This window comes from Syngnathus floridae, chromosome 20 (assembly GCF_059516105.1).
Source record: "Syngnathus floridae isolate MCC-2025c chromosome 20, RoL_Sflo_1.0, whole genome shotgun sequence".
Classification (NCBI taxonomy): domain Eukaryota; kingdom Metazoa; phylum Chordata; class Actinopteri; order Syngnathiformes; family Syngnathidae; genus Syngnathus; species Syngnathus floridae.
In genome coordinates this window covers 839,568-860,401 of record NC_142432.1, presented here as the reverse complement: position 1 = coordinate 860,401, position 20,834 = coordinate 839,568, and the positions used below count along the sequence as shown (strand labels likewise).

The window sequence follows — 20,834 nt, the reverse complement described above, 5'->3', positions numbered from 1 at the left end:
AGATAGGTCCCTGTCCCTGGTGAGTAATAGCAGATGAGTATCATGTCAGAGTAGCTTACTATTTAAGTGTAATCTATTTTCTCCCGTTGGTGATAGTGTTTCACACAGGGATCATGTCGTGGGCAGTGGAACTCGATGTGTAGCCAATTATGTACATTTGCTCTGCTGCTCTTAGGTCATTGGGGAGGAAATGCAGACCGGACACATTTGAAAAAAATGGGCAAAAGACTTATACTTGCTTTATTAATATCACCCTTGATGGGTAGGCAATATAAAAATAGATTTTTAGGATAAATATCATTATTATTAAAAACCTGACTCAGACAGCAAACATATAGGATTAAATCAAAAACTAAATAAAACATATATTAAAAATCACACATTCAATTACCAATGTCAATTGATTTTATGTAAACATTATGAATGCATAAAATAATTGGAGTTGCGGGGAAAAAAAATTATGAAAGTGTGTTACACAAACGGACGCGCGTATGACAACGTGCGTTTGTGTAACATCGTAACCGAGCCTCAACCAGAGCTTAGTCCGCAGGAGACAACCGGGTTTTCACCGTTGTTTGTGTTTTGGAGCACGTTCTTGTTGTTGTTGTTGTTGTTGTTGTTCCAATCGGTGGCTATCGACGAGCAGTCATGTCCACTTCCCGAACAATAATCTGTTTGTTAAGAAACGATTTACGAATCCACGACAACGAGGTAAGAACGAACGCGCATTTACGTTCACGTCGTGTTAAAAACAGACGAGCACGCTTATATTTGATTGTTTTTGTGTGAGTCATCTTTTATTATGTTTTTTTTTTTTAAAAATATACATATTTTACGGAGCGTTTTGTGGTTTTGTTGTTCTTGTTCTGCAAGCTACTTTTAGCTCGTTTGCTGGCATGTGGAAGTTCCGGTGTACACTTTCACAATAAAATAGTTATCAGCTATGCGAATTGACTGTCACCACCACTATTCACAGCATGACTCAATCCAAGTGGGAGATGACTGTAATGCAGTGGTGTGTATGTATTCTGTCCCCCATGTAGGTGTTCCATTTTGCTGAAAAGCACGCTGACCACGTCGTGCCGTTGTACTGCTTCGATCCCAGACATTATGTGGGAACCTACAAGTACAACCTGCCAAAGACGGGACCTTTTCGCCTGCGCTTTCTGCTGGAGAGCATCCAAGATCTCAGGAAGTCGCTGGTGAACAGGGGCAGGTCATTGTTTTCCTTGCTTTCATTATACCCGGACTGCACTTTGCCTTTTATGGCACTCACAAAGTTTTGTGTGTGTGTGTGTTTGTAAAATAGCAACCTGGTAGTACGACGGGGCAAGCCGGAAGAAGTCGTCGCCGACCTCATCCAGCAACTGGGCTCTGTCAGCGCTGTCACTTTCCACCAAGAGGTTCGAGTCCTCACATCATCATCGGTTTGATTTTTATGACTTGCTATGAATTTAATGACAGGCAACATCCGAAGAGCTGACTGTGGAGAAAAGTGTCAAGGACGTGTGCGCACGCATGAAGGTCCAAGTGCACACCTGCTGGGGCTCCACACTGTACCACCGAGACGATTTGCCATTCCCACACATTTCCAGGTGAGACTTGCCGACGCACACGCAATAGAAAATCCACTTTGGGAAGAGGGATTTGCAACTTGGTGACACCAATAGATGTCTAAAAGATAAGTTCATACAATCAAGTCACATTTGTATGCAACTTGGCCACTTGGTGGCACCAAACGCCTCTCGCAGCATCCCGGTGGCTCTCCCATTTCGCCTGTACGTTAATTAGGATCTGTTTGTCAGGCTTCCGGATGTTTACACTCAGTTCAGGAAGGAGGTGGAATCCAAGAGTCAGGTTAGACCTGAGTTGCCAACCCCGGAGCGGCTGAAGCCTCTTCCCGGGGGGCTTCACGAGGGAGACGTTCCCACTGCGGCGGACCTGCAGCAGACAGGTACAGTACATTTTTGAAATAATTCAACACGTCACAATGACTTAAATTGATTGTATAATGAAAAAAAGATTGAATTAGAATGAAGTAATGAATAAACAACTCACTTTTACTTCCTTACAGAGCCTTTGAATGACCCTCGCTCCGCTTTTCCATGCACTGGCGGTGAAAGTCAGGCGCTGCGCAGACTTCAGCATTATTTTTGGGACACGGTAAGTTCATTTTACACACGTTACGACATATGACTTTTGAATGAAACATTGATTTGTCTTCCCAAAGGATGCGGTCGCAACCTATAAGGAGACCCGAAACGGCTTGGTGGGCGTGGACTATTCCACCAAATTTGCGCCCTGGTGAGTGAGTGTTCCTTTTGTGTCAATCAAATCTCCAAACAGAAATAAAGTGACTTTTAACAAGCTGTTTTGGACACTCTGCAGGCTGGCCATGGGCTGCATTTCACCAAGATATATTTATCATCAGATACGCCAATACGAGAGGGAGCGAACGGCTAATCAGAGCACGTACTGGTCAGTCGATTTTCTATTGGTTGATACCTTTTGACATGATTCAGTTCGATGAATGTTTCTTACCATTTCATTTCAACGGCAGGGTTATTTTTGAGCTCTTGTGGCGTGACTACTTCAAGTTCGTAGCACTCAAATATGGAAATCGTCTGTTTCAAGTCAAAGGTGAATATTGTTCAAATTGAATTCGAAAGCTTCTTTATTCCTGTAAGGAAGCAAAGAACTGTGGTAACATCTTGGCAAGATTCTGCGCAAAAACATCGAATCAGTGAGTTGTTGAAATAAAATTCTCTCCGTAGGGCTTCAGGACAAAAGCATTCCTTGGAAGACGGACATGACGCTTTTCAACGCGTGGAAAGGTTTGCACAGCATTAATACCGAGCTATGGCACACGCGGTGCTCGCTCGATATGTCTGAAATGTTTGTTTTTGATATTTGTCCAGAGGGACGTACGGGTGTGCCCTTTGTGGATGCCAACATGAGGGAGTTGGCCATGACGGGCTTCATGTCCAACAGAGGGCGCCAAAACGTGGCCAGCTTCCTCACCAAGGACCTGGGCCTTGACTGGAGGATGGGAGCCGAATACTTTGAATACCTTTTGGTAAATTCTTTCATGCTATTACTACGCAGCTTCTCCTTTGTGTCAGTAGCTCTTGGAACACATGTAAATGTCTTCCCGCAGGTTGACCATGACGTCTGCAGTAACTATGGCAACTGGCTGTACAGCGCGGGCATTGGAAATGACCCCCGGGAGAACAGAAAGTTCAACATGGTCAAGCAAGGACTCGACTATGACAGTAATGTACGTTCACTGCGGTCTTGCTATATAGCGGATTTTCATGTGAGTCTTTTCTACTTGACATCCTGGCTGTATTGCAAATATCTGCTATTTATATTTGTTAAATACGTGTTCCATACTGACTTCAGTTTAAACGTCATTACAGCGCTAAAGTAAACTTTTCGAGTACGGTCTTTCTGAAATATTTGGCTCTTGTCGGAATTCTAACCCGATACTCATCCTTAGGGCGACTACGTGCGGCGATGGCTTCCCGAGCTGCACAAAATCCGGGGGGCTGATGTGCACACGCCGTGGACCCTCAGCAAGGCGGCGCTATCGCACGCCGACGTCACCCTAGGTGAGACCTACCCCACCCCTGTCGTGGTGGCGCCCGAATGGAGCCGACACGGTGGCAAGAAACAGGTCAGTCGGATGGGACAAACAACTCAAAACAAGCTCATAGGGAGTAGAAACAGTCCAAATTCTGTTCATGTTGACTCGCTTGTGTTATTTCACAGAACGGGCCGTACCCAAGAGGCAGAAAAGGCCCATCCCACACCCCCAAACAGCACGGCGACAGAGGCGTTGACTTCTATTTCTCCAGAAGCAAAAACTTGTGAGCTTGGATCTTTTCCAGCCATTACAATGCCAAGTTTGTTCGCCTTCTTCTGGTCAAAGTTATGGTGCTATTCAAATTGGTTTCTTACATTTAAAATGGTGTTAGGATGCAGGGGACTTGCCTTTATTATTATTTTTTTGTTTAAACCACGTATTTCCGCAACGCATCTGTGCGGTCTGCGATTACGAGAAATGTGCTCAGGCGAGAGAAAAGGGGGCGGGAGATGACTTGAGGAAATACGCTCGTGAGAAGAAAACAAAACTCTTCTACAGCAACCAAAGCCACACACAGAAAGCGTGCGAAGATGTTAGTGCTCAAGGGGCCATGAGACAAAAGAAACAGCTACAATGCATTTATGAAATGGTTTATTCTAAAACAAGATAATCATTCATTTATTTATTTAGAGAGAGAGAAAGAAATTGAGAGAGTTTAGGGGAAGGAAATTGGTGAATAGATAGCTACAAACATGATTTAGAAAGTTACAAATCCAGAAGTTACAGTTGTTATTGTATTGTGTGTGAGAAAACAAATATTGGAAACAGCTCTCCCTATGCTATGCATTGGTTATTTACGCAAACTATTAATAAACAGTATATATGTATATACTATATATGTATATATATTTTTATTAATTGCACACACAAATCTAAAAAGTTTGGATGCTCTTTGTATTATGTTATCAACATGAAAATATTATATAGTATAGTAATCATCACTGCACGATCGTCGGTGGGCAGTTTAGCGGTTCCGCCCACGCGTGACGCACTTCCCATCAGTTCAGGTACGTTGCGCAATGTTGAAGTACTCGCAAAAAGAAACACATTTCAGAAACAACATGGCAGCGTGCTTGACGACGGTGGTCGAGGACCTGTCCACCGTCCCTCTGGTCGCCCTTAACATGACCGTCAGGAAAACCCTGAGCCTTTACTTGAACCCCCGAACCGTGGTGGCCGCCGACTGGACGATGGTGGCCGAGGCAATGGGCTTCTCTTACCTGGAGATCATCAACTACCAGCAGGTTCCCAATCCCACTGAGCGGCTCTTGGTTGACTGGCAGGCGTGCTCGAGCGAGGCCAGCGTCGGGAAACTCTTGTCCATCTTGGAGGAAGTGGAGAGGAACGACGTCGTGGAAGAGCTTCGTCCTCTGATTGGTACGCTTTGGAACATGAGCTAGAATTCTCATCACTTTTACGGACCTTGTTCGAATCGAATTAAAAGTGCGCATGACTAAACACGCAGCACTTCCGCAAACAGCGGTTGACGGAGGTTTTTGTGCGTGCGTTGAGTCTTAAAGAAATCCGAAAAGTAAGCATACGGTTTTGAAAAGTCGACTTCGAAGTCATGATCGGTACAGTAAGGGAGGGGCCGGTCAGCTTACGTTACGTGCCGCGTTCGGCACGTTCACAAAAAGTGAAATAATGCCATTGTGACTCTGGAACCCGTGATGGAACGACGTTGATCTATCCTTTCTGTCTTTCTCTCCGGCAAGATGATGACGTGAGGAAGTATTATGAAAGCTTAAAGAAGAGGGCGCTACGTCCCCTGCAGGTCCCCGAGGTGGACAGCTGCATCCCTCGAACGCCTGAGCTCTCTGGCCTCACCCTGGGGGATGATCCAGAAGGTTAGTAAACGCTTCAAAACCTATCTTCAAAAGCGTCATATTATTTTGACTTGCAGGTTCTCCCGAGTTGTTTGACGCTTTCATTTGCTACTGCAAGAGCGACATCAAGTTTGTGCACGAAATGATTCGAGAGCTGGAGCAGACCAACTACCGACTGAAGCTTTGCGTCTTCGACCGCAACGTCCTGCCCGGATCGTGCGTTTGGACCATCACCGGCGAGCTCATTGAGAAGAGGCGAGACAATAATGCACAGCACCGTATATGTTTGGCTTTTGTTGCTCCTGGTTTTCACTCTGATGTTTCTGTATTCAGATGTAAGAGGATGGTGGTTGTGATCTCAGATGAATACATCGAAAGTGAAGCCTGTGACTTCCAGACTAAGTTTGCACTCAGCCTTTCTCCTGGTGAACAATTGATCTTGTTTTACATACTACATATGTTGTTGTTCATGTTTGGCTTTATACAGTGGTACCTTGACTTAACGAGTAGATCTTCACCGGTAAGGAGTTTTGGGGGAAGATGCCAATTAATAGTTGCATATGAGGGACGAACCCAATCAACAAATATGATAGACATTTGATTTAAGGATGTCATTGTCCATTCCTTCCTCATTGTTGAGGAAGTAAGATTTTATTGGCACAGGTCAAGGTACCAGCGTATTTGACAACTTTATACGTCAGAACTAAACTTTTCGCCTCCTTCTGCTATGACAGGAGCTCGGAATAAACGACTCATCCCCGTGGTGTACAAGTCGATGACAAAAGAGTTCCCGAGGATCCTAAGGTTCCTGACCGTGTGCGACTACACAAATCCTTACACGCAGACCTGGTTTTGGGATCGGCTGGCTAAAGCTCTTTCTCTGCCATAGTTGTGATTGTTATTAGTGTTTTAAAGGTGCTTTTCCATCAACGATGTAGAAACTTTTGGGACCCAATACCAAAGATATTATGCAATCCGTAAATGTCATTGTATTAATTTGTTTCATACATTTTATGTCATTTTTATGAATGTAGTAGCCTGTGTTATGATTGACAAACAATGTGCAGAGATATTTTTGCTAACTCTTTTGCTCAAATTTTTATTGTAAGGATTGGACTGCACTTCCTCTGTCATTTTTACCCTTCCTTTTTGAATGTCAGCATGAGATTACAGCAGAAAGGGAAGTGTGAATGTAGGTGCAGAACACTTCTACATTTGACAATCCACTTCTACATTTGACTGACTGCTTTTCTCACTTCTTGCCTTTCATATTCTATAGTCTTTGTGTTTTTTTTAAAGGATTTACAGCTTGATAACTACGTAATTTGAGGCAAAACGCCTACATAAATGCAAGCAATTTTACAAAGCGACCACAGCGTGTCGTTATTGCGCAATTCTCGCATGTTATTTCATTCACCGCCAGTGGTGTCGCTATTGAATCATTTCCCCTACAGTGCAACATCGTCACAGCCCGTCCTACTACCGTACTGTCCAATCAAAACTTGGGGTTTTATTCTCCTTTCATTTGGACAGCCGGTTGAGCTTAAATCGAGGTGACGAACTCAATACTATTCTTATTCATTATAGTTTCGTAATGAAGGAAATACTTTGCACAAAATGAGTGTAATAAACCTTTTGTTGCTTGTATATTAGCGACAAACTTCCCGTAAATCTAAAATGAGGGAATGTTATGGAGGTGTCCAGCCATTGTGACGGAATCCACTCTTGAGTCTTGCGTGTAACGTTGCGCGGACGCAACTCCGTGTAAAGCCGACTTTTTTAATAGTTATTTTTAACATATTGATGTAGTTTGTACTTTTAATTTGGCGGTGTGACGCTCCGGTGTCAATATTTTTGTCCCAATGCAGGTGCGGTAGTTTGCTCGTTCCCAGCCGCAGTGACCACATCCAACATGGCCGCCGAGGCGATCCACACATTGGCTGAGGAACGCAGTAGGCGGGGCTTCGAGTCTTGTGTCAAACTTTGGGAATGACAGCACGAGTGCTGCAGGATTCACAAAGAACGCTAAAGAGTCGCCCTTGTTGCCGCTCCTTGGAATTACTTGGGACTTGACTTGTCTTTTGTTCTTTCCCCAACACCCTGCCTGCGGCGCCGACACTTTTTCTTCGACGGTGTCAAATGGCATATACCTCAGCCATGTCGGAGGACCTGAGTTCCCAACCGTGGTCCATCAACAAAGATGACTACGAGCTACATGAGGTGATTGGTATGTGATATTACTGTTTGCTAGCTTTCTTTCGCCCCTGACACTCTGTGAATAGACACGCTCGCTAACGCTAATACAACCCGTCATATGTTTTCATTTCATCTTCGAAGCATCTTCTTAGTTGAGCTAATGGCTGGGTGACTTAAATGAAGGACAGTCCTTGCCGGGCGGTGTTAGAACTTCGACTATGTGGAATGTTTCCACTGAGAAAGACAACCCCGCCCAGTGTGGCTACGCCGGTTTGTTGGAACGAGGGTTAGAACAATGTTGCATGGGGGGGGGGGGGGGGGGGGGGGGGGGTCGCTGATGGTGTTGGGGTACGCTCGCCTATCTTGTGTGCAGGCACTGAGTTCGATTCCCGCAATGACTGTGTGCGCGTGTGTGTGACGAAGAAAACCGTAAAAAAATATAATATGCAAAAATAACAAAACTATTCATCTAAAACATACTATATTAAATATATTGTGAAATAATTTCACTATCATGCTTTTTTTACATTCAACAATCCTCTGAATTGTAAAACGACCCCCCCCCCCCCCCAAAAAAATCAGTTAATGAAATCAAACTTCTCAAATATTTGATCTGTCAAAACAAAATGTAATCGCCAATTGCTGCTTGTCAAAACAATAGTTTTATTTGAAGAAATACAGGATTCAGACATTGGGCTTATATTATTCCGTATACGATATAAAACTAGCAGTAGTTTTGAAATCACAAGCCAGTAGATTGCTCTCGCCGCATACCTGCTCCATTAAGAAGTTAACTCAAGGCCGTGCTAATCTTATAATGTGTCAATTGCACTTCATGAACTCTAGCTGACCCGAGTGCAACTTCTCATTAGTGATTGGAATCACCTCCTTGTGTTTAAAAACCACTTCAATAAAGTTAGCAATGTTTGTGGTCTTTTTCTTCACCCTTATCCAAAGATGTTGGAATATACTGACCTTAGAGGGGAGTACCTGAACCACTGGCCGGGGTTCCGTAGCATGGAAATCTTCCATAGGTTTTTATGTAGTCGTTCAATTAAATTGTCTTCAGTAACAATGTCACTTTCACACATTGAAAGCGTTCTGGCAACAGCCGTAACATGGCTTGTCAAGAAATATGCTTACAGAAAACACACGGCAAAGTCTTGCAAAGAGCATGCTTGTTTTGTCAATGTTTTGGCTTTTTCTATTTGGCTTTGGACGCCATCTCAGGGAGGACGCTTGACTTCAAAATGGTGCGTCTGACAGTATACTGTATACATTAGTGATATTTACAATATCAAGGCTGTAATGGAAACAAGAGCGGGAAAAGCTAAGCTAACTTGGAACATTGATACTCGATTGATACATCCAATATCAATGATCTTAATGTATTGGTATTCCTGATAGAAATGTTGTAAATCCTAGTTTCCCTGTTTGATGGATGTTTTTTAACTGTCTTTAATCTGATCAGCTCTCCAGCTAACAGAAATGCAGTTTTGCGAACCAAATTTGAGGTCAAGTTTACGAGCAATTGTGTTGTGCCTCATTAGTAGCAGACGTAAAGTTTGGAGGCGTGCCCGCTCGCTGCTGTCGCCAACTACGGCGAGACAATTGATATTGTCTGACAGTTGGTCAATACCGCCGCTTTCACTTCCATCCAAAGCGGGAAAAGTTGTAAACTGCTCCTCAGATATCCACAAAAAGGAGGAGGAGGAGGATCCTATCGGTTTGATGGATTACAAAGAAACATCCATGTCAGACTTGCTCGGCTGGTCTTTCCACTTCTTTCCCTTGCGATGGTTTTACGAACAAAGATTTAGTGGTTGCTGGCAGCCAGTCAGGTGACTCGCCTTTTCACGATTCTTTTTTCCGATTTTTTTCACTGAAACGATTTCCCTTCAGCGCAGTGTCAGGAATCACGTTGGCCATCCCTGACGACGAGCTGTCTATTTGCGTTGAGGACTTTACACCCCAATGTGGTCTCGGCAACTGGATCGCTGTCTCTGTTGAAGTGCGTGTTTGTGTTTGCTTCAGTCGGGACCGAACCCCAAACACCGGCCCACCCCCAGAGGTGTGTGAGGTCGCGCTTGTAGTTTGTGCGGAGATGACTGGAAAGCTTTTGAGCTGGCCTTGGTCAGCAATCAATGTTTCTGCTGTCCCCCCTCCACCTTGTCGTGTAAGTTCTCAATCAATTCCACATTCAACCTCTGTTGAGATTGGGAAAAGTAGCACGTCTATTTTGATACTTTAAGAAGTACAAATATTGGCTTTCAATAAAAGTACGAGCTCATAACCTTAACTTTGACAACAAATGACATCATTGAGGCTAAGCCATATACGTATATAGATGGAAAAAAAACAAGACCTGCCCACTTTCCGCGTCTGTCACATGCAGGACAAGACTTGGGAAATTGCAATTTTATTAGATTATCATCACAGGCCGCACTCGTGTTGAATATTTCGTGAGCATTGCTCGAAGCCATATTACAAACGTAAACAGTGAAAGGCCGCTGCCTGGATTTGAATTGAACTCCGGGAAGGGATTTGGTCTTGGGCGGCCCGGCCCGCCTCCTGAGCTCCGGTTTCCAAATCTTCATCAGCTCTCGCCTCAATGAAAAGTCCAAACAATGGGCACTTTGTTAATATTTGGGCATAGGCAAGATGAGGGCAAAGGGGGTTAGCAAAAGCTTAGTGGAGGCTGGGCGAGCACGCTGCTCATTCTTCCTTCCACCCCTGAAAGCTTCTTGCCTGAGGAAAGTGCTCTCTGACAAACTGTCCATTGAGTGTAAAGTGCTCGGCTAAAAATGGGCCAGTGAAAAATAGAAATAGATAAATGAACTGTTTTTCATATTATGCCTCGATTTGATGCATGAAGTAGCGATAAAGCCAGAATGGTCGTTCAGCGGATCCATCACGGGGTTGCGTTCTCTTTTGCAGGGAGCGGGGCCACAGCTGTGGTTCAAGCCGCCTACTGCGTCCCGCGCAAGGAGAAGGTGGCCATCAAGCGCATCAACCTGGAGAAGTGCCAGACCAACATGGACGAACTCTTGGTAAGCACGTATGGTTAGTCTGATAGCATTATTGCTCAAGTCATTTGAGATTGTCCCAAAATGTTGAGTTTCTTTGGCGTGTGAGATCAAAAAAAGAAAATTGCTAAGCCAGCCCTACTCTGATTTTGTATCATTCTTTCAACTTTTGGTGTCAGTTCCAATCTTTCCACCACAATCTGTTTACGTTTGTTGCGCCGCTGCGCCCATAGTAGCTCCTCTGTGCGATTGTGGCACCACTTTGCACTGGTCAGATTATGACAATCGTTCATTGAATCGCTCGCCTTTGGATGTCCTGCCGCACGCAAACGACCAGACTCCGTAAAAGAGAAACACGAGCGTCACCGCGAGAGGCCTGACGAGAGTGCTGTCATTTCGTTTCGAGTTTATTGAATGAAAGTAAAAAATTAAGAAGTACTTGTGAAAGTAAAACAAGCTTGATTTGATTCTTTTTGGGGAGGCTCAATGTTGACACTGATGCTTTATTAGTGAGCATTCTGCGCTAACAGCTAACACCGCTTATTTACAACAGGAACATGTTGTATGACATCGCTTCATTAGCTTTAAGATAGTCACACATTTCGGACTCAATCTTACTTGTTTCTTAAAGCGTGCTCTTTCGTGATTGAAATCCCAAAACAGTCCATTCTTAAGCTAGGACATTCTTCCTTTGGCTCAAAGATTCATTACAAATCCAAAGACAATCAATGGTTTCATTTGATCCTTATTCGTGGAGTGTGAAAGTGCTCACATTTGCTTGACACAGATGCCATCAGAACATGTGGGCCCATCCGCGCCATACGTTTACAGTGACCTAATCCCTGCAACAAAGACCCCTTCCTGGTTCTCACATTGTCTGCTGGAAAAAGATGGGCAAACCTGCCAACTGCCGGAGCATCATATCCTCCCTGTCAGACCATTGTTTGTCTTCTGGCCCGCCGAGCCGCCCCGACCCGACCCGCAACATTATTGTTCTCTCTGGGCGTGGAGTGTCCAGAGATGGAACGACGGGCAAGGCAACCCACCGAGTTGTTTGTCGGAACCGCCAGACTGGAAGATATTTGGAAAATTGGGTCATGGTTTGGGTTCAGACGCAGGTGGAGCGTGACCTCACCTGTCGTCCAAAGAACCCGATGGGTTCGTCGATGGAAAATTCACTATATGACTCAAATCTAATAGACCCTGGTTAATTACATTTCTCTGCTCACTAATGAATAATTCATGTAGTCATGCTGAGATTTCCATTTTTCCACCTCTGAAGCTTTGTATTGTCATTTGCTCGTCCTCTCTCTGGAGTGAAGACGAGGCTTGGTGCTTGGAATTGTGTGTGCGGTGGCGGCGGCGGCGGGCGCATTGTTTAAGAACGCTTCTACCCCGCAGGGCTTTCCGGTGCTTGATCGCTGCACTTTTGACACATCAGTGCAGCAGATGACGTTCACTTTTACTGCTTTATCTTCTCAAACTAGGCCTTGAGCTTGACACTTGGACTAAAAAATAAATAAATAGATCAAATGTATGGTAGTTATGTTCAATTGGCATCAGGATTGAAGCCCTCTTCTCATAGATCCTGGAAACAAGCACTCCAGTTTCTTAAAAATGTCTTGAAGTTGACGGCTGATTCATTTGCCAGCATGATCTCACTCTCTCTGCTTTCCAAGGACACGCTTTTTAAAAAAAATAAAAATTTTAATGGCCACATAAAAGCCTTTTTTTTTTCTTTTTTTTTTTTTGCCGCACATATTACACGTGACCGGCCTCTGACGTCATTTCCACGGCAAGTATTGCACTTAATTTCCTTAATTGCCTCATCATGAAACATGTCAGCATTACTGTAGCAAGGCCCAAGCACCAGGCAGTAATCTCCTTCCGAAGAATAAATCACCTCAATGTGAGCGGAAATTCAAAGAGATTTGCGAGCAGGGTTTAACCTGGTGACACAACTCGGTATTAAAAATAAGACTTGAGACAGTGGTATAAATGTGTGTTAGCATGAAGCTAGCAGAAGCCAAGTTGTGTTGTTTTAAACACACCGGTTGACTTGCCACCATTTTCTTCTTTGTGTTTCAGAAAGAAATCCAGGCCATGAGCCAGTGCCATCACCCCAACATCGTGACTTACTACACCTCGTTTGTAGTGAAGGACGAGCTGTGGCTAGTCATGAAGCTGCTAAGTGGCGGTAAGTCAACGTTGAGAACAAATTCCACGGGGTCGTTGCATGGGTGGGAGAAAAAGCGGGATCCGTTCTCGCGGATGTCGTCGGCCGTGATTGTGGGGAACGTGACGGCGCCGATCTTCATTGTGTGCGCCACGTGAGGCGTAATGACGGCGGGGCCGCGCTAATAACTGCGTCGACGACATCAGTGTGGCAGAAGGTGCAATTAAGCAGCGAGAGGATCCGTGCGGAGGAGGCCACCGCCCGCCAGCTGTAGCCCATTATTCTGTTCCGAAGCCCCAGGAATGTATCGCGGCAGCAGGAAATATGTGGCCACTTCCTAATCACTGGGGTGGGGGGCGGATAGACACCATGAAAGCAACGGTCATGGTGTCAGCGTCACCGCGAGTGTTGAACACCACCACCAAGTCACTTTGTGATGGCCGCTACTCTGACTGGATTTCCATCACAGTAGCTGTGTGTTGAATTGTGAATGAAATGAAATGACATTTCAGCCAGCCAGCCAGCGGCCTGCCTGCCTGCCTGCCTGCCTGCCTGCCTGCCTGCCTGCCTGCCTGCCTGCCTGCCTGCCAGCGGCCGGGCTTCTCTCTCTGGTTTCGCGCAGCCTTCTTGATGTTGACTTTCATGGAGTGTGGCAATTAAATGATGGCCACGTCTGCCTCCAGTGGAAGTGGGTTTTATAGCCTTGCGCTACTGCAAAAAAGAAAAACGCCCTCCATGTCTTCAAAGGCCGCTAAAAAGCTAATAGAGTCGCTTTGTCACCAACGTCTGGCATTTGGACACGGCGTGTCATATGTCGTACGAGCTGAGCCGGGCCGGGCCGGGCCGGGCCGTGCGAAGCCATGCTTCCTCGCCCGCTTTGCAAAGCCGCTCAGCAAGCCGACACGTCCCGTAACACTTTCTCAATTACAACGTCGGTCGCATTCGGATTCCGGGCTCGCCGTATGTAGGTACGCTCTCGGGCTTTTCTGGAAATTCCTGTTTGGAAAGTGACATATGACTACAACGACGGCCACGGATTGAATTGCCATCAGAGAGACTTCAAGTTACAAAGCCGGCGGGAACGAACATGAGTCACGCCGCAACGAGCTGAGCTGAGCTGAGCTGAGCTGAGCTGAGGAATGTCTTCCCAGAAAACCAATATGAAGCCGAGCTCTCTCCGGATGCCAAGTCAAGACTGTCATCGACTTTGTGAATTTTAGAGCAAGTCGCTGGATTGACTTTAATGATCCCCCGAAATGCTGACCGAGCGGCTTTGATGGCTTATTCCAAGCCGTAAACATAGTCGTTGATGTTTCTTCACTCCATTCAGTCAGTCACAATTTGTTGCTTTTTGTTTTTATCGCGAAGCAACCGAGCGGCGCTTTTTTAACCATTCCTTTCTTGGTTTGTGTGGTCAGGCTCCGTACTGGATGTGATCAAGCACATCATCTCACGAGGCGAGCACAAATCGGGCGTCCTGGACCAGCCTAGCATAGCCACCGTCTTGAAAGATGTTCTCGAGGGCCTCGAGTACCTGCACAAGAACGGACAGATACACAGGTAAAATAGTTTTTAGGAGAATGATTGCAATGCTACAAAACTAAAGGAATCAAGTCATCCAAAAGCAAAATCAAAGAAAATACGGCGAGATTGAAATCATGCTAACTTCCATTGGTTGAAATGGCCAAGTATGCCAACGTGATTCCTATTCCCGCTCGAAAGGCGTGGCATTTACTCAGCGCCGCTTTTCCTCCCACGAAAGGTCAGCCACGTTGTAAAGATGAAGCTCCAAATGAGTCTGACCGAGCGAGCGCTTGATACCTTATCAAATTGCGATGAAGAAAGGGGGGGGGGGGGGGGTCACTTTGTGGGGTCACGGCGACAACCAAATGAAAAGCTGTGCTGTGTCAATCTCGCTGGGAATGACTGTGAACTTGACCGTGTGACGAAGCATGAGCCCAATGTGTCAATGGCAGATTTGCGTGCCACGGGAAATGTCATCCCCAAAGCTCTCGTCTAAGCCAGTTCAAGAGCGGGCTAAGTCGCTGCTCCCAAGCTGTCGCCGCGCCGACCGACCCACCCAGAGCTTGCGTCTTCCTCTTCCTTTCCGGCACAGGCTCGGGTCCGATCGGCCCACGCGTGTAAATAATGCAGAGCGAGCTTTGGCCCGGGTGGGTCGTGCGCTCGCTCGCTCGCTCGCTTGGCGTCTTTCCCAGAAGCCGATCAAAGCCATTGATTGACGACAAGACGGTGAGGAATGATGAAGCGCCGTCCGTCCATGATGCTGAGATCGTAAGCGTTGCCACGCCTTTAACGGACAATTAGGACGCGAGAGGCGATGGATCGAATTAGAAGACAAAAATGTCTTCAATTGTTTCTTGTAATATTGTATCATGCACGCATGACATTCCCATGCCGTTTAAGCTGGATCACATGAGCGGGCCTCAGGGCAGGGGGGGGACTGAGACCCAGCCAGAAGCTCCCATCTTAGATTCTCACGACTGGCGGTAGATATTTGACACGTGCCGGTCAACTGCTTGATCTGGCGCTCCCCAGGTGCCACTTTGACACCAGCAGCGCACAACCAGAACACCCCAAACAAGTTTTGCTTGTCAGGGAGAAATTGTGTACCCTTTTGCTATTGTCTCAAACCTCCGCAGAGACCTCAAAGCTGGAAACATTCTTCTCGGAGAAGACGGTTCCGTGCAAATTGCAGGTAAGCCAATCTTTTTGGACTTGAATATTGTTTAGTTCCCAAAATTCCTCACCTGAAACCTTCATCTGTGGCCAGACTTTGGCGTGAGCGCCTTCCTGGCCACCGGCGGCGACATGACCCGCAACAAAGTGCGCAAGACGTTTGTGGGAACGCCGTGCTGGATGGCCCCCGAAGTGATGGAGCAGGTGGGCGCGTCCTCCCGTTGCTAACCGTGACGACGAGCGCTTCACCAAACTGCTCCTCCAGGTGAAGGGCTACGATTTCAAAGCGGACATCTGGAGTTTCGGAATCACCGCCATCGAGCTGGCTACCGGGGCGGCGCCTTACCACAAATACCCGCCCATGAAGGTCGGCGCTTCTCTGCAACGTCGGCTCGCCGCCCGCCGCCGTCGTCGCCGCCGCCATGGGGAGGCTTAACAACCGTGGTGTGTTCAGGTGCTGATGCTAACGTTGCAAAACGATCCGCCGGGCTTGGAGACGGGCGTCAGCGACAAGGAGATGGTGAAGAAGTACGGGAAGTCCTTCAGAAAGATGATCTCCATGTGTCTCCAAAGGGACCCGGAGAAAAGGTGAGGGCAATCTTGCGTGTAGCTTTGCCTCCATTTGAATTATTTGTTAGCGTTAGCGTATTGCCGATGCTGATGAATTCATCAACGTGTTCACAAGCCTCCTGCTGCTCCAAATTGCTAACGGTCTGCCTTTGTGCTTCTCAGGCCAACATCTTCAGAGTTGCTGAAGAATAAATTCTTCCAGAAAGCCAAGGTAGGTCAGAGCCTCCCCTTCAGTAAAGCCGTACAATGGGCGAGCAATGTCCTTGTGTGTGTGTGCCAATGATTACATTTGTTTTCTTTCCACTGTTGATAGACCCACGACTACCTCCTGGATAAACTTCTTCAGAGGGCTCCCACAATATCAGAGAGGTCGAAAAGGGTCAGAAGAATCATTTTCTTTATTTGATTTTTGGAAGATGGAGGAAAATGTTAAACGATTGATTACTTCAGAAAAGTTGGGTGTTAAAAGATTTGATTTGAACACAGTAATGCTAACTTATCAGTGGTGAACTGGCTCCCTCTAGTGGTGGAGGAAAAATACCAGTCAATGTTTCTTCTGGATATTACTGTTGCTTCCTATCTTTTTTCATAAAACTAGAGAGAAAAAACCTTCAGTAAACTTACACTTTTGTTGTCAATTTTTCAAAATCATGACAGAAAGTTATTGGGGCTTCCAAGTTTCAATTTGTTGCTGGCTTGTTCCAGGTACGCCGCGTTCCAGGTTCCAGCGGGCGTCTGCACAAGACGGAGGACGGCGAGTGGGAGTGGAGCGACGACGAGCTGGACGAAGAGAGCGAGGAAGGCAAAGCGGCCGTGGCCGCCTTGCGGGTGAGCTGCGCCTGCCGGCGGCGGCGGTGTGCGCGTGCGTGCGTGCGTGCGTGCCTCCTCCTTGCCCTCGTTTGTTTTCTCTCCAGTGTCCGTTGTATCTCCATGTGCGTCTCACCTGTGCGTCTGTATGTTCTGTTTGACGGCGAAGGAGCAGCAGGTGAAGCCTGCTGGCGCCCCCCGGCGACAAGTGCGCTTCTCCTACCCACTCGAGCTTCCGGCGTCCAGGGTTGTTCACTTGCCAGCGCAGTACACATGGCCTTCCCCTAACAAGGAAGGGCTCTCGTTAGCTCACGCTCACCCTTGGCCAATTGAAAAGAGCAAAAAAAAGTCAACGCACGACATTTGGAACAACATCCAGTGTAAAAACAGACCGACCACCTGTTTCAGCGAGAGTTCCCCTTCCTGGAAGCCATCTGTATTCTGTTTCCAATTCCTCCCTCTTCAACATGTCTTTTCTGTTTGGTTTTTATTTACTCACCAAATCACCTCCAATCAGTTGCACCTTCAAGTAAAAACGGTTGAAATTTCAGTTGCTGCTTTTTTTCTGTCTGGGCCACATGTCGGACGGACAATGATGTCGTTTGTTCCAAGGTCACGGGTGCAAATACATGTGCGCTTCCTGTTTGCGACTAACACGGGCCGTTCACGGACCGGGCTGCTTTTTGGTTGCCGGGCGTCAAAAACAACAATTATTTCACGCATTCTAACTGTGTGATTCTTTGCTAAACTTTTAATCTTCTAAAAGGGGCGAAAAAAGTGAAACTTTGCTGTGTGTATTTCTACTACTAGGTACTAAGCAGTTGTGTGCAGTTCCCCCCCCCCTCCGAAATTGATATTAATGCACGCTACACTGGTGCTCCGGATCAAAAAGTTAAGAGCTGTATAGAAACAAAGAAAATGGGTGGGGAATGGTTGAAAGTCTTCAATCAGAGGAACTGTAAATAAGCCGTTTAACTCCTCTCACCTTCTTGTGTGCCAGCCATTTTCTTCCTTTGACCTCCTGTGTGCCCTTCACAGTACATCCTGTGTGCCCTTTGACCTCCTGTGTGCTCTGCTTACTAATGCCAGGACAATCTAATGCTCCGTATTTGTCTTTTGACAGTCGCCAAGAGTGAAGGAGGCGCCCCACAACTCTGAGGTGCGTCCTCCGAGCATTTTCCTCGACGCGTTCAATGGCTTCCGAACAAACAGCCGCTTGACTGACCTTTGTATTTCAGATGTTCCAGACGCCGGAGCCTTTGAACGTACCTACGCCCGCTACCGCCGCCGCCACTGCAGGCGAAGCACAACTACCTCAGGCCGCGGGCACGCTTGCGGCACCTGTCGCCCCTCACCCTGCATCATCAGCAACGGATGGAGGAAGCGCCATCGCTGCTCCAACGCTGGTAACGCACACCTATACGAAAGAAACGCAACAACCGTGTCAAAGTAGTTCAAATGTGATGACGACATTTTCAATGTGACAAATTCTTTTTCACAGGTTCCTTCAGCCTCAAGCAGCGTGACATCTCCAATTTGTTTGGTGCTACGGTTAAGGTGTGTTTCAATTGTGGCGATGCCTGCTCTCTCTTCTCTTGTAATGGAATTTGCCCCTCCTTATTCTTTGTAGAAATAAAAAGAAGGAGTTAAATGACATCCGCTTTGAGTTCATGCCAGGCAGAGGTAAGCCACATTTTTCAATGAAGCAAAAAATGTCCATTCATTGGACTGTTTTAAAACATGTAAAGTTGTCAATAGAAAAATATAAATCATTTCATAATTGTAATACAGTGAGTGACTCTGAGGTACTACGGTTGTCTAGTTGTATATGGGCTCCCTCAAGTGCTACTTTCTCTCTCTCTCTCTCTCTCTCTCTCTCTCTCTCTCTCTCTCTCTCTCTCGCTCTCTCTCTCTCTCTCTCTCTCTCTCTCTCTCTCTCTCTCAGACACAGCAGACGGCGTCTCGCAAGAGCTGGTGTCAGCAGGCCTGGTGGATGGGAGGGATTTAGTAGTAGGTAAGTGCGAACGTCCCTCCTTCCTTCCTTCCTTGCTCTGTCCAGATTCAAAATCCAAATGTAATACCCATTTTTATTTTACTTTGCAGTTGCTGCAAATTTGCAGAAAATTGTGGATCAGCCTAAAACAGATAAAAATGTCGTTTTTAAACTGGTGAGTTGCACAGCATGAGGTTTAAGCGACATCTTCTGCTTAAATGACCATGTTTAGATTGTGGTCCTGAACAGAATCTTCCCAAAACTCACTCGATAGGTTAGAAAGAAAGAAAAAAAAAAAACCTTACATTTTAACACCAGTATCGTGGTGCACGGGCTGGGCTCTCTGGAGTGGTACACTAAAGAATCATTGCTTAAGTTCTTGCTAAATACCTAATCTTGAACATTTTGAGATCATTAAAAAAAAAAGTATTTTGGAAATATTGACATTTTATCATGTGTACTCTTTGCAGGCCTCTGGAATCGAGGGATCGGAAATACCAGATGATGTCAAATTAATCGGCTTTGCGCAGCTCACCATTAGCTAAGTCGATGTTTACTACGATGGGACCGTGACTTGCCTAAAAGATGTGAAATTGTTGAGAAAAGAACATATTTAAATAGAGATTGTTACATTTTTTTTTTCTTTTCTATGGCTGTAAAGAAAACCACTACTGCCAAAGAAAATGACTGTTCAACAGCCGCTTTTTATTGAGGCGGCGGGCTCGAGTCTAACGACGCACAGTGTGAAAAAACGTTTACAGAGTAGTTTAGTGGCTGCGAGAATGTTCAACCCCATTTGGAGTCTTCGCTTTAGCTTTCCTTCAATATTTGGCGCATTTGCACATTGTCAACTTTCACAATGCCTAAAGCAAAACTACTGAATGCCAACGTTTCAACTCTGAAGAATCACAAAAAAGAAACGCATGAAGGCAAGGTAGACCCATTTGAGATCTCCAGTAAAACTCCAGCATATTTATTTTCAATTGCCACGTCTTTTTTGATATCGCGGTAATGGCTGTAAATGATGAATCCTTAAGCTAGCATCCAAAAATCAAACACTTGCGTCAGTTTGTTGCATCAACCTAAAAACAAATCAAGAAATGGCGTGAATATTTACACTTGCCTTAAGAATTTTGATCGAATGACAACAGCTGAAAGCACACATTTTCCAAACGCCTTGGTAGCCAGCTAAAGCTTGTTGGTCTACGCACAGAAGGAAGTACTTGATTTACTCGTATGTAAATGATGAAATCAGGATGTTTTTTTCCACTGGTATGTTTCACGCTTGGCCTTGGATCTGTCTCAAACTATTTTTGATGACTTTTCTTCCTTTCTAACCAGAGTGTCAAAATTCCATAAGTGGAAGCCACAACATTGAGTGGACAGGATATATGCCGTATCTTTCCTTTATCTGATCAGATAAAATATAAAAATGTTATATAGTAATTAGAATCCTGACTGTCCACGCTGTTTTGGTTGAGGATTTCCAAGAATGTTTCTCATGAGCCTTTTTCACCAGAAATGATTTTATCAGTTTGTGACAGCAAATGGCTTGTTGCCACTTATAGAACATGTACAAACATGTATTGTTTAGCAAATATTAAATTCAGAATGTTGTATTGCGTCTTAATATGAGTGACAGTCATTGTAGTAAAACTTTTTGGGGTGAAAAAAGTCAAAGGGTTAAGGGCAGCCCAGAAATAAAGTCAAGGCCCATGGGGGTGAGTCAGTAAAACCGTGACTCTCCATGGCTTGGAGAGAGCAAATATGCAGGTCGGACCGAACCAGATTGGAGCTGACGCCACCCGCCACTCTGAAGCCATCCACTTGTTTCCATGCCAAGAAGAATGAGTGATGAAGCCAGACATTTGACAAATGGTGTCTGAGGTGCTTGGAA

At 45.7% G+C, this 20,834-nt stretch overlaps 3 protein-coding genes across 6 annotated transcripts; all 3 read left to right on the top strand.

The window, feature by feature from the left end:
- The first annotated feature begins 484 nt into the window (after positions 1-484).
- cry-dash (cryptochrome DASH) lies at positions 485-4,480 on the top strand. Its single transcript, XM_088364148.1, has 14 exons — positions 485-711; positions 1,044-1,216; positions 1,310-1,403; positions 1,465-1,595; positions 1,806-1,954; positions 2,075-2,163; positions 2,231-2,304; positions 2,389-2,478; positions 2,561-2,640; positions 2,775-2,834; positions 2,919-3,076; positions 3,158-3,277; positions 3,500-3,676; positions 3,772-4,480. The coding sequence occupies exons 1-14, from the start codon at positions 649-651 to the stop codon at positions 3,871-3,873; spliced, it is 1,560 nt and encodes a 519-aa protein (XP_088220274.1). The 5' UTR covers positions 485-648; the 3' UTR covers positions 3,874-4,480.
- Positions 4,481-4,625: 145 nt separating this feature from the next.
- On the top strand, positions 4,626-6,838 carry myd88 (MYD88 innate immune signal transduction adaptor). The gene is made up of 5 exons (XM_088364157.1): positions 4,626-5,023; positions 5,362-5,493; positions 5,550-5,727; positions 5,806-5,897; positions 6,207-6,838. Exons 1-5 carry the CDS (start codon positions 4,666-4,668, stop codon positions 6,359-6,361), a joined length of 915 nt encoding a protein of 304 aa, XP_088220283.1. The 5' UTR covers positions 4,626-4,665; the 3' UTR covers positions 6,362-6,838.
- Positions 6,839-6,928: 90 nt separating this feature from the next.
- On the top strand, positions 6,929-20,567 carry oxsr1b (oxidative stress responsive kinase 1b). 4 transcript variants are annotated; one of them, XM_088364145.1, is made up of 20 exons: positions 6,929-7,025; positions 7,341-7,692; positions 10,606-10,718; positions 12,783-12,891; positions 14,289-14,430; positions 15,531-15,586; positions 15,662-15,771; positions 15,833-15,934; positions 16,022-16,155; positions 16,300-16,348; positions 16,451-16,516; positions 16,843-16,965; positions 17,114-17,191; positions 18,068-18,103; positions 18,183-18,350; positions 18,446-18,501; positions 18,575-18,627; positions 18,890-18,958; positions 19,048-19,112; positions 19,408-20,567. In XM_088364145.1, the coding sequence occupies exons 3-20, from the start codon at positions 10,704-10,706 to the stop codon at positions 19,480-19,482; spliced, it is 1,506 nt and encodes a 501-aa protein (XP_088220271.1). In that variant the 5' UTR covers positions 6,929-7,025; positions 7,341-7,692; positions 10,606-10,703; the 3' UTR covers positions 19,483-20,567. The 4 variants fall into 4 exon arrangements, with proteins under 4 accessions (XP_088220271.1, XP_088220268.1, XP_088220270.1 ...); XM_088364142.1 differs by having other exon boundaries at positions 7,341-7,699; XM_088364144.1 differs by lacking the exon at positions 17,114-17,191 and having other exon boundaries at positions 7,341-7,699.
- Positions 20,568-20,834: the final 267 nt, after the last annotated feature.

Bases quoted from the DNA above. Each gene is read 5' to 3' on its own strand.
- cry-dash (XM_088364148.1), top strand. From the start codon at position 649: ATGTCCACTTCCCGAACAATAATCTGTTTGTTAAGAAACGATTTACGA. The intron at 712-1,043 runs GTAAGAACGAAC...TCCCCCATGTAG, and splicing joins TACGAATCCACGACAACGAG to GTGTTCCATTTTGCTGAAAA. The intron at 2,305-2,388 runs GTGAGTGAGTGT...GACACTCTGCAG, and splicing joins TCCACCAAATTTGCGCCCTG to GCTGGCCATGGGCTGCATTT.
- myd88 (XM_088364157.1), top strand. From the start codon at position 4,666: ATGTTGAAGTACTCGCAAAAAGAAACACATTTCAGAAACAACATGGCA. The intron at 5,494-5,549 runs GTTAGTAAACGC...TTTGACTTGCAG, and splicing joins CCTGGGGGATGATCCAGAAG to GTTCTCCCGAGTTGTTTGAC. The intron at 5,898-6,206 runs GTGAACAATTGA...CTGCTATGACAG, and splicing joins TGCACTCAGCCTTTCTCCTG to GAGCTCGGAATAAACGACTC.
- oxsr1b (XM_088364142.1), top strand. From the start codon at position 7,612: ATGGCATATACCTCAGCCATGTCGGAGGACCTGAGTTCCCAACCGTGG. The intron at 10,719-12,782 runs GTAAGCACGTAT...TTTGTGTTTCAG, and splicing joins CCAACATGGACGAACTCTTG to AAAGAAATCCAGGCCATGAG. The intron at 18,104-18,182 runs GTGCGTCCTCCG...TTTGTATTTCAG, and splicing joins AGGCGCCCCACAACTCTGAG to ATGTTCCAGACGCCGGAGCC.